This window comes from Trematomus bernacchii, unplaced genomic scaffold, assembly GCF_902827165.1.
Source record: "Trematomus bernacchii unplaced genomic scaffold, fTreBer1.1, whole genome shotgun sequence".
In the NCBI taxonomy this organism is placed as follows: domain Eukaryota; kingdom Metazoa; phylum Chordata; class Actinopteri; order Perciformes; family Nototheniidae; genus Trematomus; species Trematomus bernacchii.
Window position 1 is genome coordinate 85,587 of NW_022987657.1, and position 17,764 is coordinate 103,350.

Consider the following 17,764-nt stretch of genomic DNA (forward strand, 5'->3'; position numbering starts at 1 on the left):
ATACAACAAATAAATACATTTTTCATGATTTCTGCCTCATTTCCAAGGCTTTAAACACTCGAAGTGAGGCAACAATGAAGATAAATAATAATGTATCAGTATTTTCTAACACAAAGGGGTAAATATGTTCAAGTGCCTCAGTTGCATATTTAAACTTAACACTTCAGAGAACTTGTAATATAAAAAATAAGTGTTTTAATGTAAAGTATGACTGTGTCATAGTGATGTGTATTATTTAAATATTTTGCCCAGTACCAGTACTCGATTACTCTGTGGTGTCAGGTGTCAGTGGGGGGGGGGGGGGGGGGTCTCTGGGGTCTCTCTAACTTTAGTGTCAGTCTGACCGTCATCAGCTACAGACGACCAGCTTCACACACACACTGTGACCGAGGTAAGCTCACACACACTCACACACACACGCGGGTGTTTTATATGAAGATATTCTCTCCAGTTTTTCTCACTTGTATTTCGTTTTGTTGTTGTTGTTGTTGTTTAAAGTTTAGAGCTGTGAGGCCTTTCAGAGCTCTCAGGCTCTCAGGCAGCTGCTGACTCTGTCTTATAAATAGATATGACACACACACACACACACACACACACACACACACACACACACACACTTACAGACTAACAGTAACGTCATTAAAACTAATTTTCTAAGTTAGTCTTATTGGGTTTGTGTTGATTAAGGTAACCAATTAACAGACCATAATAACACTCCCCCTTTTTGTATACTACAGGTTTTGTTTAGATATGCTAATGAAGCTAATGCTAGCTTTTGGTGATCTAAATTCACCAAATGGAAGGAAAACAGCCCCAAAAAAAACTAAATTCGACCCGTGTTTGTGTGTGTAGTGTCCCCCTTTAATGGGAGTTATGTCCCCCTTTAATGGGAACTGTGTCCCCCTTTAATGGGAGTTGTGTCCCCCTTTAATGGGAATTGAAGTTGCTGTTTTTTTTATGAATGGAAGCAGGGATCTTGGTTGCCATGGCGTCGACCAATGAGAGCGGAGAGCTGAGTGATCAGACGGTTCCTGATGAAGACGAGGAGAGGAGCGTCCTGGGGGTTCAGTCGCATTACCTGCGCTGCCCCTCACCCAGGTACACATACAAATATATAAATAAGATATATTAATTCAGTAAAATAAATAACAATAGTACGTTGTATCACAACAACATAAGAAGAATACAAAAAATAGTAATAAATATAAAGTCATACAGACACGTGCATTTAAAAGAAAATAGATAAGAAATTAGAGTCAAAACTTTTATTACTTACACCTGAAAACATTTAATAAATAGAGTTATAAGTAAGTAAAATAAAGTCAAACTAATACCACTACCTAGTGTAATAACAATAAGGTAAGGTTTTAAATAAAAGTCTTCAAGCTATTTGATCCCCTTGATTTGTGTTGGGGATATTTCAGTTTCTCTAAACATACATATAATCATAATATATATGTCTAACTGTTTCCCTGCAGTTTCTCCATGGCGTCCTCCTCCCGGTTCTCCATGATCTCCGGCTCGGACGCTGAGAGCATCTTCATGGAGCCCATCCACCTGTCCTCCGCCATCGCTGCCAAACAGATCATCAACGAGGGTGAGGATGGGTGTGTGTGTGTGTGTGTGTGTGTGTGTGTGTGTGTGTGTGTGTGGTGTGTGTGTTGTGTGTGTGTGTGTGTGTGTGTGTGTGTGTGTGTGTTTGTGTGTGTGTGTGTGTGTGTGTGTGTGTGTGTTGTGTGTGTGTGTGTGTGTGTGTGTGTGTGTGTGATCCACCTGTCCTCCTCCATCGCTACCAAACAGATCATCAACGAGGGTGTGTGTGTGAGAGAAAGAGAGAGATAGAGACTGTGTGTGTGTGTGTGAGACTCTGTGTGTGTGTGTGTGTGACTCTGTGTGTGCGTGTGAGACTCTGTGTGTGTGTGTGTGCGTGTGTGACTCTGTGTGAGACTCTGTGTGTGACTCTGTGTGTGTGTGTGTGTGTGTGTGTGTGTGTGTGAGACTCTGTGTGTGTGTGTGTGTGACTCTGTGTGTGCGTGTGAGACTCTGTGTGTGTGTGTGTGCGTGTGTGACTCTGTGTGAGACTCTGTGTGTGACTCTGTGTGTGTGTGTGTGTGTGTGTGTGTGTGTGTGTGTGTGTGTGTGACTCTGTGTGTGCGTGTGAGACTCTGTGTGTGTGAGACTCTGTGTGTGTGTGACTCTGTGTGAGACTCTGTGTGTGACTCTGTGTGTGTGTGTGTGTGTGTGTGTGTGTGTGTGTGTGTGTGTGTGTGTGTGTGTGTGTGTGTGTGTGTGTGTGTGTGTGTGTGTGTGTGTGTGTGTGTGTGTGTGTGTGTGTGTGTGTGTGTGTGTGTGTGTGTGTGTGTGACTCAAAGTCTCTTTACAAGGAAACGGGGAATTTTCTTTGAGATTTCAGAACTTAATGCAGACAGAAATCCCAAAACATTAATACCCTCTGAGATGATATGTTTATAATGGCCCTGGTTTGAAAAGGGGAAATGACAGACCCCTCCCTCTGAGTGGAGGATTGCTAACAATGAGGAAGTTATTGAAATGGAGCAGATGTTAACTCCTCTTCGTCATGCAGACGCCGTTCTGTCTGCTCTTTAAACATGTCTAATGAGGTGAAGATCTGTTTCCTCTCGGCACATCACTGAAGCTTTATTAGAAATAACTGTTTCATCTGCAGGGAAGACACTCATCTCTACATCTCAAATGCTTTGCAATGATATGAACCCACAGTGTTGCATGCTGGGAGGACACTGCAGTCTAAATGTGTGAAATTAGTCTCTTTTAAGTCATTTTGCAGACGTATTTTGGTTGTTTGCATCTTATTTTAGCGTGTTCTGCAGTCATTTGGAGTCTCTCTGAGTCGTATTCTGTCTCTTTGTGGTCGTTTCCATCATTTAGCAGACTTTTAACATGTCTCTAAAGCAATACTTTGTCTATTTGCTTCTGTTTGTGGTCTTACTCTCTTGCTTTTGCCTTGCTTGTTTTGGTTGTGTATTATCCAGGTTTTTATTTTAGTCTCTTTTTGGTGGTGTTGCATTGTTTCGCGGTCGTATTATGTCTTTTTTTGCTAGCCTTGCAGTCATTTGTGTCTCTTTAAGGTCTCTTTGTGGTCGTTTTCATCGTTTGACATGTCTTTATGGTCGTACTCTGTCTATATACGGTTGTTTTGCATCACTTTGTAGACGTTTTGCATCACTTTATGGTCGTGTCTTCTGTCCTCAACTGTGTGTTTTAGTGGCCAAAGGTTGTATTATATCAGGACTGGTTTGTTTCGTCCACCTGGTTCATTGTTTTGTCTCCTCCCCCCCTTCAGAGCTGCCCCCCCGCAGCGTCAGAGCCGAATCCATCCCAGAGTCGATGCTGGAGACGGCCGAGCAGCTGATGGTGGAAGACCTTTACAACCGGGTGAAGGACATGATGGACGACCGCAGCCCCTACAACACCCCCTGCGTTCTGGACATCCAGAGGGCCATGGTGCAGGACCGCCTGGACGTCAAAGACAACGCCGTGGACGAAGTGTGGCCCAACATCTTCATCGCTGAGAAGTGAGTCCAACACACGATTCATCTGAGATACTGAGAGTGAGGGTACAGCATCCGACGTATAGAGACACAACATGACGACAAAGAGACTCAAAGAGACACAACATGACGACAAAGAGACACAAAGAGACTCAAAGAGACTCAAAGAGACTCATAGAGACTCAACATGACGACAAAGAGACTCAAAGAGACTCAACATGACGACAAAGAGGCTCAAAGAGACTCAAAGAGACTCAAAGAGACTCAAAGAGACACAACATGACGACAAAGAGACTCAAAGAGACTCAACATGACGACAAAGAGACTCAAAGAGACTCAAAGAGACTCAAAGAGACACAACATGACGACAAAGAGACTCAAAGAGACTCAACATGACGACAAAGAGACTCAAAGAGACACAACATGACGACAAAGAGACTCAAAGAGACTCAAAGAGACACAAAGAGACTCAAAGAGACTCAAAGAGACTCAAAGAGACTCAACATGACGACAAAGAGACTCAAAGAGACTCAAAGAGACACAAAGAGACTCAAAGAGACTCAAAGAGACTCAAAGAGACACAAAGAGACTCAACATGACGACAAAGAGACTCAAAGAGACTCAAAGAGATTCAAAGAGACACAAAGAGACTCAAAGAGACTCAAAGAGACTCAAAGAGACTCAAAGAGACACAAAGAGACTCAAAGAGACTCAACATGACGACAAAGAGACTCAAAGAGACTCAAAGAGACTCAAAGAGACACAAAGAGACTCAAAGAGACTCAAAGAGACACAAAGAGACTCAAAGAGACTCAAAGAGACACAAAGAGACTCAAAGAGACTCAACATGACGACAAAGAGACTCAAAGAGACTCAAAGAGACTCAGAGAGACTCAAAGAGACTCAACATGACGACAAAGAGACTCAAAGAGACTCAAAGAGACTCAAAGAGACTCAACATGACGACAAAGAGACTCAAAGAGACTCAAAGAGACTCAAAGAGACACAAAGAGACACAAAGAGACTCAAAGAGACTCAAAGAGACTCAAAGAGACACAAAGAGACTCAAAGAGACTCAACATGACGACAAAGAGACTCAAAGAGACTCAAAGAGACTCAAAGAGACTCAACATGACGACAAAGAGACTCAAAGAGACTCAAAGAGACTCAAAGAGACTCAAAGAGACACAAAGAGACTCAAAGAGACTCAACATGACGACAAAGAGACTCAAAGAGACTCAAAGAGACTCAAAGAGACTCAAAGAGACTCAAAGAGACACAACATGGTCTTAAAAGTTGTGTTATCGTGACTTGAATCTGTTGTATTAATCTAGAAGTTGTTGCTCCATGTTCCAGATCTGTGGCGGTGAACAAGGCCCGTCTGAAGCGCATGGGCATCACGCACATCCTGAACGCAGCGCACGGCACCGGCGTTTACACGGGCGAGTCGTTCTACTCCGGCATGAGCATCACGTACCTCGGCATCGAGGTGGACGACTTCCCCGAAGCAGACATCGCCGTCCACTTCAGACCCAGCGCTGAGTTCCTGGACGAGGCTCTGCTCACACACAAAGGTGAGGATTTACCATAATACCATCATATTTTTATATGTATTTGTTGATTTTTTACATTTGTCACATCACACAAACACAACCAAACATTCCCCAACATTAGACATATGGCAGATTACAAAATAATGCTAGAAAATAAATAAAATAAAAAGTGTGCAGTTACTAGAAATCAGTTTAAAGTACAGACCAAGAATATAATTACATTTGCAAATTAGGGTGTGGTATGAGCAGAGGAAGAACATGTAAAAAAATGTGCAAGCATATGAATTCTGGAAGCGGATCAGGAACATGATATGAAAGCTGTTGTTAATTAGTAACACACCAGGTTATATAAGGCGTGTGTGTGTGTGTGTGTGTGTGTGTGTGTGTGTGTGTGTGTGTGTGTGTGTGTGTGTGTGTGTGTGTGTGTGTGTGTGTGTGTGTGTGTGTGTGTGTGTGTGTGTGTGTGTGTGTGTGTGTGTGTGTGTGTGTGTGAGCATCTCCACACTTACACACCGTTTTCCCAGAAGTGTTTTTTCTGAAGAGAGGTCTTGTGTTCGATGGAGAGGATCACGTCACGGTCACACTGTCTTTACTCAAAGCGAGATAACATCTACGTCATATGGTTATTCTTCACAATGAGAGCCTCACCGATACATCCATACAAACACAAAAGTTTATTAAACTCTGAATCTGGAAACGTAGAACGCTCATTTTCATTTCAGATGAATGTCCGGTTTCTCCTTCTACACTATCTTTCCTTGGTTGTAGTTAAAACATATTTAAATGTAATACAAAAATTACATTTTTATGCTTATTATGTCCTTAATTCACTGAAACCGTGACTTTAATTAAACGCATTACGTCAACAGGTTCCACATAACTTTATAAGGTTAGTTGAAAGTAATAGTGTTAAGTGGCACCTAATATTTAAACTTAATATTATTGCTTTCGACTAACCTAATGCAGATATGTGAAATCTGTTGACATAATACATTTAATTAAAGTCAACATTTCAGTTTGTTCACTGTTGATTGTTTGGTCTGAAATGTCAATGTGAAAAATAAGTATGTGCTTCTTCCTAAGAGAAGAAGAGAAGAAGATAAGAAGATAAGAAGATAAGACGTACCTGTTTGTGTTGTGTGTCAGAACACGACAAGGCGTTGATAAAAATGCAAAGAAAACTAAATATCTGCGTATGTGTTTTCCTGCAGGGAAGGTCCTGGTGGTGTCCATGATGGGCGCGAGTCGCTCTGCCGTGCTGGTGGCTTCCTACCTGATGATCTTCCATAACCTGAGCATCATGGAGGCCCTGAGCTCCATGAGGAAGAAGCGCTCCATCAACCCCAACGAGGGCTTCCTGAAGCAGCTGAGGAACCTCAACGAGACCCTGATGGAGGAGCGGGACGACGACGACGACACGCTCAGCCAGTGCTCCGTCATCGACGCTCGCGCCAGGAACCGCATCTTCGGAGACGGTGGAGATGATGATGATGATGATGATGATGATACGGATAAAGATGAGGAGCAGAGCATGATCGGGGTGAAAGCGCACTCCATCGTGATGGAAGAGGAGGAGGACGGAGGAAGCGTGATGAGCAGCGTCGCCTCCTCCGCTGCGGCACTCAGGAGCAGATTGATCGGATCCAACAACCAGGGACCAGAGGTGGGATACAAATACTTCGTTACTGTACTTAAGTTCATTTTTAAGAATGGATAAAAGCAACCAGAGGTGGGAAGTCGTGGAGTACAAATACTATATAACTACTTGAGTGAAGAAGTTTAGTCAGTACTTCTACTTTCACCAGAGTACTTTTTGAGTAAAGGATGCGTGTACTCTTGTCCTCTCTGCCTCCAGGGATCCACGCAGGATCAGGAAGAGATCGTCCTCCCCGAGCAGGAAGGCGGAGAAGACGACGATGAGGACGGACTCGACAGCATGATCCGAGAGTGGCAGCGGAGAAACGAGAAGTACAAAGACGACGACTGGTGGGAGGCGCAGCTGAACAGCGACGGAGAGGACGGGGAGTCTCTTTTTGGGGGACGAGTGAGGAAGGAAGGCGCTGATGCAGACGTGGAAAGCGTCACCAGCGAAGATGTTCGAGTCGTGAAAGAGAAGTTGAAGCGCCGCTTTAAACGTCCACCGTCAGACGCCATGTCCACCTCCAGCTGCAGCAGCTACTCCGACCTGTGGAGGCAGAGGTTGAAGGAAATCGAGGAGCAAGCGGCTGCTCGCTACCGTAAGAAGGAGGACGAGGAAGGCAGCGAGAGCACAAACACAGAAGAAGACAAGACAAAGAAAATGGACGAGGAAGTGGAGAGCATCATGTCCGACAACAGCTCCATGTACAACTTCTGCCAGAAGAACAAGGAGAAGATGACGCCTCTGGAGCGCTGGCGAGTCAAGAGGATCCAGTTCGGCTGGAACAAGAAAGATCGCGAGGACGGCGAGAAAAGTTCAGTAGGAGATGGAGACGGCGGCGAAGGAGAGGCCAAGACGCCGGCCTTCCAAGACGTGAACCTGACGGCGTATCAGTCGTGGAAGATGAGGCAGCAGAAGCGCCTCGGGGAGGAGAACACTCACGAGATTTTGGAGATGAGCCGCGGCGAGGATTCTGCGACGGTGAAACGGAGACAAAGGCGCGAGGAACTCCTGGAGCGCTCCAAGAAAAATCTGGAAGAAAGTCAGTCCATTTGCAGCTTTGATGAGAACGAGAGCATGGTTAGCGGCGGAACGATCCCGCTTTCCGCTTTCTGGGCCGGCGCCGGAGTTACCGGGCCTCCGAGTGTCGCCAACGACGACACCATGTCCATGCTCAGCGGCAGATCCTCCATCATATCTTCAGTGTCGCAGCATCGCAGCGTCAGATCAGCGCAGAGCGTTCCTCCGATCCTCCCGGTTCCTACGATGCAGGGACCGGGAGGAGAACCCATGGTGAACCTGGCGAGCATCCAGAACTGGATCGCTAACGTCGTCTCCGAAACCATCAAGCAGAAGCAGAGCGAGATGAGCCTGCCTCCGCCGTCACGAGCCGGGACTGAGGTTAGCTACGGCGGCGCGGCGAGTGTGATTTCAGGACGTGTTGTTGACGACGATAGGGCGTCTTTGTTGAGCGGCGCTTCCTATTCCAGCGCTCTGTCGCAGAGTCGAAGCCGGGCGACGTCCGTCCTCTCAGGAAACTCCGGTCTAACCCTCGGCTCCAAGAAAAACAAGATCACCACCACCAGCGTGCCGCTTTACAGCCTCTTCCAGGACCAGGTGGACATGGGGAAACTGAACGCCATGGACAAAGAGATGAAATCGGAGATGAGGGGCAAGATGTCCACCTACGAGAAGAAGAAGATCCTGGAGGACAACAAGCGCAGCACCTTGTACAAGAAGAAGAAACCGAAGGAGGACGAAGACGACGAAGAGGAGGCAGAGAGGAAGAAGAAGGAGGAAGAGTTCCTCCAGGAGCCGAAGAAAAAGGAGAGACCTGTGAGGAATTACGGCCTCTCCGGGTGCTTGAATCTGAACCCTGTGCTGGAGAGAGATAAGAACACGAGCGTCGACGACTGGCTGATCAGCGTCCGTCCTCCTCCCAGGAAGACAGAAGTCGTGGAGGATCCTTACGACGATCTCGACGCGTCCGCTTCCGAGTTCGACTTCTCGAGCCGCAGGGCCTCGTACGCCGCCGTCGACGAAGAAGAGGAGGAAACCTACGCCTCCAGATTCAGATCAAGGTTACAAGAGGAGCCTTCCAGCAACGGCTTCGCTCAGTCGCAAAGTCGGGGAGCGGGGAGGTCGCACGGAGAGGAGAGCTACCTCGATGTCGCCACCAAGAGGAAGTTCGTCAGTCAGTCTCGATACGCAAGCAGCGAGACCGAAGGGAGGAGCAGCAGGAGGGAGGAAGCAAGCGAAGAAGACGACGATATCGCCACCTTCATCGCCCAAACCAGGCAGAGGGTCAGGGAACGAGCCGCCGCAGAATGTGAAGACGATGAGGTGCTGGAAGCCTGGCGAGCACAGCAGGACGCCAAATCACAGAGCAGGAGTGAGACTTAAGAGATTTAGGAAAGAAAGTGTGACGTATACCGACTGGAAACGAGCTGTGAGGTACATCGTGGACTTTCAATTTGAAGAATGTGTTTCCTAAAAGGGCAAAACACCTGGAAACGAGCTGTGAGGTACATCGTGGAAATGAAACTAGTACTTGTGCCTTCTCATCTTCATGAAGATTAATTGTATCGTCTTTATTATTATTATAACTAGTTTATTCCATATTGAAGGTTTTGGTTGCACCACCGTTGAATGTAAAACTGATTGTAAAACACGTTTAGTAAATATTTTAATGGAAGATGACGTGACAAAAACCACTTTGTTTTATTATTGCAATAAATATTCTGACAAATAATGGCTTGTGGTTATTTCTATATAATTACATTAACAAATAAAATTTTTAGAATATTACAAATAATAAAAGAGAAAAAAATAACAAATACATATAAATATTTGTTTTAGTCTGAAAAACCCAAGGAATGATCTGTTTTGAACGTTTCTTAAATGTGTGAATTTTATGCTTTTTCTTTGTTGTGATCCACGATAATCAACTGGGTGGATTTGAGTTAATCGATAAGGAATGTAATTATACTTCGAGTCCTAGGATTTGCATGCTATCATTCAGGATGTAAGATGACGCCCTTTTCAGTCATTTTGGCATGAAAAGAAGTTAATCAATACTAAAAAATAGTATTAAATATTATTTGTCTTGGTAGTAAGGGAAGAGGAGATTGAAGTACTCGATTATATCAATTCAGTGTCAAATCATAAACATTTCAGTTTGCTGTTCCTAGAATTACTTCTTACAATCCACCATATCCAAATGTTCGTAATAACTTATCGCCCTCCTCCAAAAAGAGCTTAAAGAAACGCACCTTTGGCACAACGAAGGGACCCGGATGTAACGGGACCCGGATGTAACCAATGCATCCTTATCAGCATCGATATATATATATATCTATGCTTATCAGGGTAAGCTAAAATGCTAAAGCAAGCGAACATTGAAATACGTATAATTTTTTTTATAAAGAATCAGACTGCCTTTAAAGATGTATATATATATATATATATATATATATATATATATATATATATATATATATATATATATATATATATATGTATATATATCCATGTTCTGTTGGAACAAAATTAATTAAAAAAATATATACATATTTAGAAGCTTTTATTTTGTAAGTCTTCACCGGAAGTAGAGTGCTTTTATACAATGTCTAACTTTACTATAATTTCTTTCGGTTTTATGAGAACAGTAACTAACTCATTAAAAGTTATACATTAAACTATTGTGTGTAACTCAGATAGTGTGTCCGCCCTCGTGCTAGTGGTATAAATACATATTTTAACATTATTTAGTTTGTTCTTCGTAATATGAGTCATATTTAAATGTAAATCGGTCGGTAAAAGGCCTCAGTGAAAATGTATATTAATGGCACTATGTTCAGAAAGTGGGTATTAACGCCCTCTTGTGGTCACGGTGAGTTACTGCAGCTGCTTTTCTGTCAAGCTAGAGGAATTGCATATTACATACCACTTCCTGTAATATCCTTCAAAATAAAACATGTTCTCTAACAGACGGAAGTGTATTTTAGTTTTTTTAACTCTCAATTTTACTTTAATACTTTATCTGACTGCACGGTATTGTAGTGAACTTGATAGAGAAACGTATTACATCTTCTACATCTACTCACTAAGCGGAAAGACATTTTATTTGAAGGAAACAGTTCGTTTAGCTTTGGCTAATGCTGTGTGCTAATCATACGGTGGCGGAGAGGGCTCAACGCGCTGAAAACACATACGGCTAACACTAAAGTAGCCGGGAGGGACTAACTGAGAGCTTCAAACATTGGTTCTGGTTATTTTCTTGCTGTTAAAAGAGAAACAGTAACATATACATTATTAGTACGGTAGATACAAAGTCATTATCACATAACATCCAGTCCATGGAAACATCGTTCTGTTCCATTATAAAGAGTTTTATTTTGAAGGATGTTACAGGAAGTGGTATGCAATATGCACTTCTTCTAGCCTTTTAGCGTCCAATTCACATTGAAATATGACTCACGTTGCTGTATAAAGTTGACTACAATACAGTGCAGTCAGATAAAGTCGTAAAGTAAAATTGAACGTTTTAAAAACTAAAATACACTTCCGTCTGTTACATACAATGTTTTATTTTGTAGGATGTTACAGGAAGTGGTATGTAATATGCAATTCCTCTAGCTTGACAGAAATGAAGCTGCAGTAACTCACCGTGACCACAAGAGGGCGTTAATACCCACTTTCTGAACATAGTGCCATTAATATACATTTTCACTAAGTTTTTTTGCCGACCAGTTTACATTGAAATATGACTCATAATACGGTGAAATAAAGACAGGATACATGTTAAAACGTGTATTAACTACCTAGCTCTCAGTTAGTCCCTCGAGTCTCCCGGTTACCTTAGCTCTATGTGTTAGCCGTATGTGTTTTCAGCGCGTCTCGGCCACCGTATGATTAGCACACAACATTAGCCGAAGCTAAACGAACTGTTTCCTTAAAATACAATGTCTTCCCGCTTAGTGAGTAGATGTAGAAGATGTGATACGTTTCTCTATCAAGTTGACTACAATACCGTGTAGTCAGATAAAGTCTTAAAGTAAATATTGAACGTTTTAAAAACTAAAATACACCTCCGTCTTTTACATACAATTTTTTATTTTGTAGGATGTTACCGGAAGTGGTATGTAATATGCAATTCCTCTAGCTTGACAGAAAAGCAGCTGCAGTAACTCACCGTGACCACAAGAGGGCGTTAATACCCACTTTCTGAAAATATACATTTTCACTGAGGCCTTTTACCGACCAGTTTACATTGAAATATGACTCATATTACGGCGAAAAAACGACAGAATCATGTTAAAAAATGTATTAACTCCACTAGCTCGAAGGCAGACACACTATTTTAGTAATACCTAGTAGTTTAATGTATAACTGTTACTTCAAGTCTGTGTTATCAAGTTAAATAAGTTACTTAAAACACTGCATTACCTGTAAATGTATATAAAGTATACATTAAAAGGAATATAACAAAGTGTACATGTGTATGAAGGTATTACAGAGTAGTTCCTATTCCTATTGCAGGATGTTCTGTGTTTATTTATATATATATTGGTGTCAACATAATACTGAAAATCGCTTGAATTGGACTTTTATTAAATAATTGTAATCCGGTGCGTTGCTCAAGGGCACCACCGCAGGGCCCAGGAGGTGAACTGGGACCTCTCCAAGTAGCAGACCACACTCCATATTTAGGTCTGGTCGGGGACTTGAACCGACCACCCTACGGCTCACAGTCCAAGCCCTTGCTGACTGAGCCACTGCCGGACAGTAGTAGTGCTTGAGGAAACATTTTAAGAGTTAATAAAAGGCTCATTATTGATAAAAAAAACACTTGAATAGTCAATAACACTCAAATATAGCGTTTCTTTAAACATGTTCCGGTGACCTTCTGATGTATTTCTCTCCTGATAACGTGTTTATTTAAAGAAACGCAGGTGTGTGCTACAGTAAAGACATAATGAGAGTGTAAAAGCAGCTTATTGAGAAGCTTTGCATACCGGCTGGATCAACCAGCGTGGGAATGTTGATCTGCTGCGAGGAGAGAGATATAATAACAGGAGAACAAATCTGCAGAACTGCATTTATAGAGCGGGTTTTACGTTAAATCTGTATTTTAATAATTAATTTAAAGGGAGATAAACACTAGACTCCTGGTGCTAGACCCCTGGCACTAGACTCCTGGTACTAGACTCTAGTCTCCTGGTGCTAGACTCCTGGTACTAGACTCCTGGTACTAGACTCCTGGTACTAGACCCCTGGTACTAGACTCCTGGTACTAGACCCCTGGCACTAGACCCCTGGTACTAGACTCCTGGTACTAGACTCCTGGTACTAGACTCCTGGTACTAGACTCCTGGTACTAGACCCTGGCACTAGACTCCTGGCACTAGACTCCTGGCACTAGACTCCTGGTACTAGACTCCTGGTACTAGACCCCTGGCACTAGACTCCTGGTACTAGACTCCTGGTACTAGACTCCTGGTACTAGACTCCTGGTACTAGACTCCTGGCACTAGACTCCTGGTACTAGACTCCTGGTACTAGACCCCTGGCACTAGACTCCTGGTACTAGTCTCCTGGTACTAGACTCCTGGTACTAGACTCCTGGTACTAGACTCCTGGTACTAGACTCCTGGTACTAGACTCCTGGCACTAGACTCCTGGCACTAGACTCCTGGTACTAGACTCCTGGTACTAGACTCCTGGTACTAGACTCCTGGTACTAGACTCCTGGCACTAGACTCCTGGTACTAGACTCCTGGTTCTAGACCCCTGGCACTAGACTCCTGGTACTAGTCTCCTGGTACTAGACTCCTGGTACTAGACTCCTGGTACTAGACTCCTGGTACTAGACTCCTGGTACTAGTCTCCTGGTACTAGACTCCTGGTACTAGACTCCTGGTACTAGACTCCTGGTACTAGACTCCTGGTACTAGACTCCTGGTACTAGACCCTGGCACTAGACTCCTGGCACTAGACTCCTGGTACTAGACTCCTGGTACTAGACTCCTGGTACTAGACCCCTGGCACTAGACTCCTGGTACTAGACTCCTGGTACTAGACTCCTGGTACTAGACTCCTGGTACTAGACTCCTGGCACTAGACTCCTGGTACTAGACTCCTGGTACTAGACCCCTGGCACTAGACTCCTGGTACTAGTCTCCTGGTACTAGACTCCTGGTGCTAGACTCCTGGTACTAGACTCCTGGTACTAGACTCCTGGTACTAGACTCCTGGTACTAGACTCCTGGCACTAGACTCCTGGTACTAGACTCCTGGTACTAGACCCTGGCACTAGACTCCTGGTACTAGTCTCCTGGTACTAGACTCCTGGCACTAGACTCCTGGTACTAGACTCCTGGTACTAGACTCCTGGTACTAGACTCCTGGTACTAGACTCCTGGTACTAGACTCCTGGCACTAGACTCCTGGTACTAGACTCCTGGTACTAGACCCTGGCACTAGACTCCTGGCACTAGACTCCTGGTACTAGACTCCTGGTTCTAGACCCCTGGCACTAGACTCCTGGTACTAGTCTCCTGGTACTAGACTCCTGGTACTAGACTCCTGGTACTAGTCTCCTGGTACTAGACTCCTGGTACTAGACTCCTGGTACTAGACTCCTGGTACTAGTCTCCTGGTACTAGACTCCTGGTACTAGACTCCTGGCACTAGACTCCTGGTGCTAGGTACTAGACTCCTGCTACTAGACTCCTGGTGCTAGACCCCTGGCGCTAGACTCCTGGTGCTAGGTACTAGACTCCTGCTACTAGACTCCTGGTACTAGACTCCTGGCACTAGACTCCTGGTGCTAGGTACTAGACTCCTGCTACTAGACTCCTGGTACTAGACTCCTGCTACTAGACTCCTGGCACTAGACTCCTGGTACTAGACTCCTGGCACTAGACTCCTGGTGCTAGGTACTAGACCCCTGGCGCTAGACTCCTGGTACTAGACTCCTGGTGCTAGACTCCTGGTGCTAGACTCCTGGTGCTAGACTCCTGGCGCTAGTCTCCTGGTACTAGACTCCTGGCGCTAGACTCCTACTACTAGACTCCTGGTGCTAGACTCCTGGTGCTAGACTCCTGGAGCTAGTCTCCTGGTACTAGACTCCTGGTGCTAGACTCCTGGTGCTAGACTCCTGGTGCTAGACTCCTGGTGCTAGACTCCTGGTGCTAGACTCCTGGCGCTAGTCTCCTGGCGCTAGACTCCTGGTGCTAGACTCCTGGTGCTAGGATGGGTTAAATGCAGAGAACACATGTCACTGTGTGCTCTGCATGTGAGACCATTACAGAGGGTCTCATCCCTCTCATTCTATTCTATAAAGTTAAAACAATGACTGGTGTTTTTTAAAGAGGTGAAACAGAACCAGAGCTCCTGAGAGATTAGAGGCTTACGAACTCGAGGCAGAAAACGTGGCCATTGGATTTTAAAGTGACGTTCTGCGTTTCTCAATCAGCATAAATGAAACCCTTTCATAACGAAGTGGAGGTGCAGACTCAGGGTTTCTTATTTGGTGCATCATGGCGAGCTGGTGGGCGGCTGAAGACGAGGAGGAAAGCTCCATCGTCTCTCGGGTGATTCAGGCCGTCGGACTCTTTGGAGATATTCTGTCTTTGGAGGACACCATGCTGCGTGACGAAGAGACAGCGGAGGAGGGGAAGGAAGGAGGAAGTGAGAACAGGTTGGCAGGAGAGGAGGAAGGAGAGGAGGAAGAGGAGGAGGGAAGAGAGGAAGAGCAGGAGCTAGAAAATGAGGATGAAGAAGAGCAAGGAGAGGCGGATATAGAAGATGAAGAAGTAGAGGAGGAAGAAAAGGAGGTTTTAGAGAATGGAGGTGAAGAGGAAAGAGCAGGAAACGAGGAGAAGAGCGATGATGAAGACGAGGTTGAAGAACAGAGGGATGAAGAGGAAAAAGAAAATGAGGTTTTGGAGGAGGAACAAGAAGAGAGAGAAAAGGAGGAAGGAGAGATAACAGGACGTCATGTTGAAGAAGAGGAGGAGACAGCGGGAGAAAAGGAGGAAGGAGAGATAACAGGACGTCATGTTGAAGAAGAGGAGGAGACAGCGGGAGAAAAGGAGGAAGGAGAGATAACAGGACGTCATGTTGAAGAAGAGGAGGAGACAGCAGGAGAAAAGGAGGAAGGAGAGATAACAGGACGTCATGTTGAAGAAGAGGAGGAGATGACGGCCTTAGAGGATGGAGAAGCAGAGAGGAAAGAGGAAGCCAACCATCCGTCAGATTCCCAAAAGCCATCACCTGCAGAAACGCTGAGTCATGAAGAGGAAGAGGAGGAAGAGGAGGAAGAGGAGGAAGAGGAGGAAGAGGACTCTGCCAGAAACCAGAATGAGGACGTTTATCCCAGCTCAGCGAGCAGCGACAGAGAAACAACACAAAGTCTGACGGACACAAAGTCTGCTCGTCTGGATCTGAGAGACGACGAGACGCAGAGTTTGGAGGAAAGACTCGAAATAAAGACGTCGTCTCCGGGAGAAACCTCCGCCGTCGTCAGGGACGCTACACCTGGACCGCAGACAGGTAGGCTCTGGCTCTTATGGCTGCCTTTTTTACCTTAATTGTACTGTATCGTTAAGCGTTCAGTGTGTTCATTAATTGAAACCTCATTAAATGTCCCCAGAGATGACAGTCACTCAAAAAGCTCCACAGGGACTCATTTTCTAAGTTAGTCTTATTGGGTTTGTGTTGATTAAGGTAATCAATTAACAGACCATAATAACACTCCCCCATTTTTTATACTACAGGTTTTGTTTAGATATGCTAATGAAGCTAATGCTAGCTTTTGGGGAGTTCAGGTGAAATCTAAACTCACCAAATGGAAGGAAAACAGCCCCAAAAAAAACTAAAATCGACCCGTGTTTGTGTGTGTAGTGTCCCCCTTTAATGGGAGCTGTGTCCCCCTTTAATGGGAGCTGTGTCCCCCTTTAATGGGAGCTGTGTCCCCCTTTAATGGGAGCTGTGTCCCCCTTTAATGGGAGCTGTGTCCCCCTTTAATGGGAGCTGTGTCCCCCTTTAATGAGAGAGATAAGATAAGATAGGACTTTATTTATCCCAAAGGAAATACTTGTGTCAGAGTTACAAAAATACAATAAACACAGGATAATAAAACTGTACACTAACAGTGCAGTAAAAAGAGCAATTAAATATCTACATGTAACATAGACGGTCAAATAATGAATGTAAAAACTGTACAGTGACGAGCAGTATTGAGTAGTGCAAGATACGTAATTGCAAGTTATTGTAAAACATTATTAATAATAGTGCACATGTTATATAGCAGAGAGTGTTTGATAAATGATCAAACTAAATGACCTAACCTGTCAAAACCTGTATTTTAATTAACATAATAGTTTCCATTATTTGGCATCAGCTTGCAGGTTGAGAGTGGCGTTGATGGATCCAGAAGCGTCACTAATGGCCGAAGAAGAAGGAGGAGGACGAAGAACACAAAACTCATCCAATCCTGTGATGGAGGCTGAGGAAGGAGAACCGGATGAAGGTCAAAACTCTGGCCTTACGAACGGCAAGGCTGACAACAAGAAGAAGAACGGCAAGCCACAAGCGTCGAAGTTCAAAACCGTGTCGTACAGAAGGATCCGGAGAGGAAACACCCGACAGAGGATCGAGGAGTTTGAGGCCATGATGGATTCGTAATTTAACCAGAAAGAGTTTTTGTTCTGTTGGCTCTCTGAGCTCTTGTGGTTAAAGATGATAGCGGCATCGTTTAGAGAAACGTATAGGGGCCCAGGATAGAGCCTTGTGGTACACCTTAAGCATCATATTTTTGGGAAGAAACTGAAATAAAGTATAAATGTATAGTTCTGTGATATGCGTGTTCTAGTTATTGTAAACTGCACAGTCTAATAATCAGTATTACATCATATTTATTATTGAATAGTGATATTAAACAAGTTTACAAAGCATCATACTGATTTAAGTTATTTGAGGTAACTTATAATTTATATATTTCTAGATATTTATTATGATATTTTTGTACTACAATG

At 44.3% G+C, this 17,764-nt stretch overlaps 2 protein-coding genes across 3 annotated transcripts; both read left to right on the plus strand.

Moving 5' to 3' along the window:
- The first annotated feature begins 313 nt into the window (after nt 1-313).
- On the plus strand, nt 314-9,461 carry dusp27 (dual specificity phosphatase 27). Of its 2 annotated transcripts, none has more exons than XM_034135352.1 (7): nt 314-391; nt 972-1,098; nt 1,479-1,597; nt 3,323-3,554; nt 4,887-5,104; nt 6,295-6,746; nt 6,939-9,461. In XM_034135352.1, exons 2-7 carry the CDS (start codon nt 986-988, stop codon nt 9,123-9,125), a joined length of 3,321 nt encoding a protein of 1,106 aa, XP_033991243.1. In that variant the 5' UTR covers nt 314-391; nt 972-985; the 3' UTR covers nt 9,126-9,461. The 2 variants fall into 2 exon arrangements, with proteins under 2 accessions (XP_033991243.1, XP_033991242.1); XM_034135351.1 differs by having other exon boundaries at nt 316-391; nt 969-1,098.
- Nucleotides 9,462-15,862: 6,401 nt separating this feature from the next.
- Nucleotides 15,863-17,581, plus strand: LOC117486815 (cyclin-dependent kinase 11A-like). The gene is made up of 2 exons (XM_034135375.1): nt 15,863-16,280; nt 17,131-17,581. The coding sequence occupies exons 1-2, from the start codon at nt 15,926-15,928 to the stop codon at nt 17,412-17,414; spliced, it is 639 nt and encodes a 212-aa protein (XP_033991266.1). The 5' UTR covers nt 15,863-15,925; the 3' UTR covers nt 17,415-17,581.
- Nucleotides 17,582-17,764: the final 183 nt, after the last annotated feature.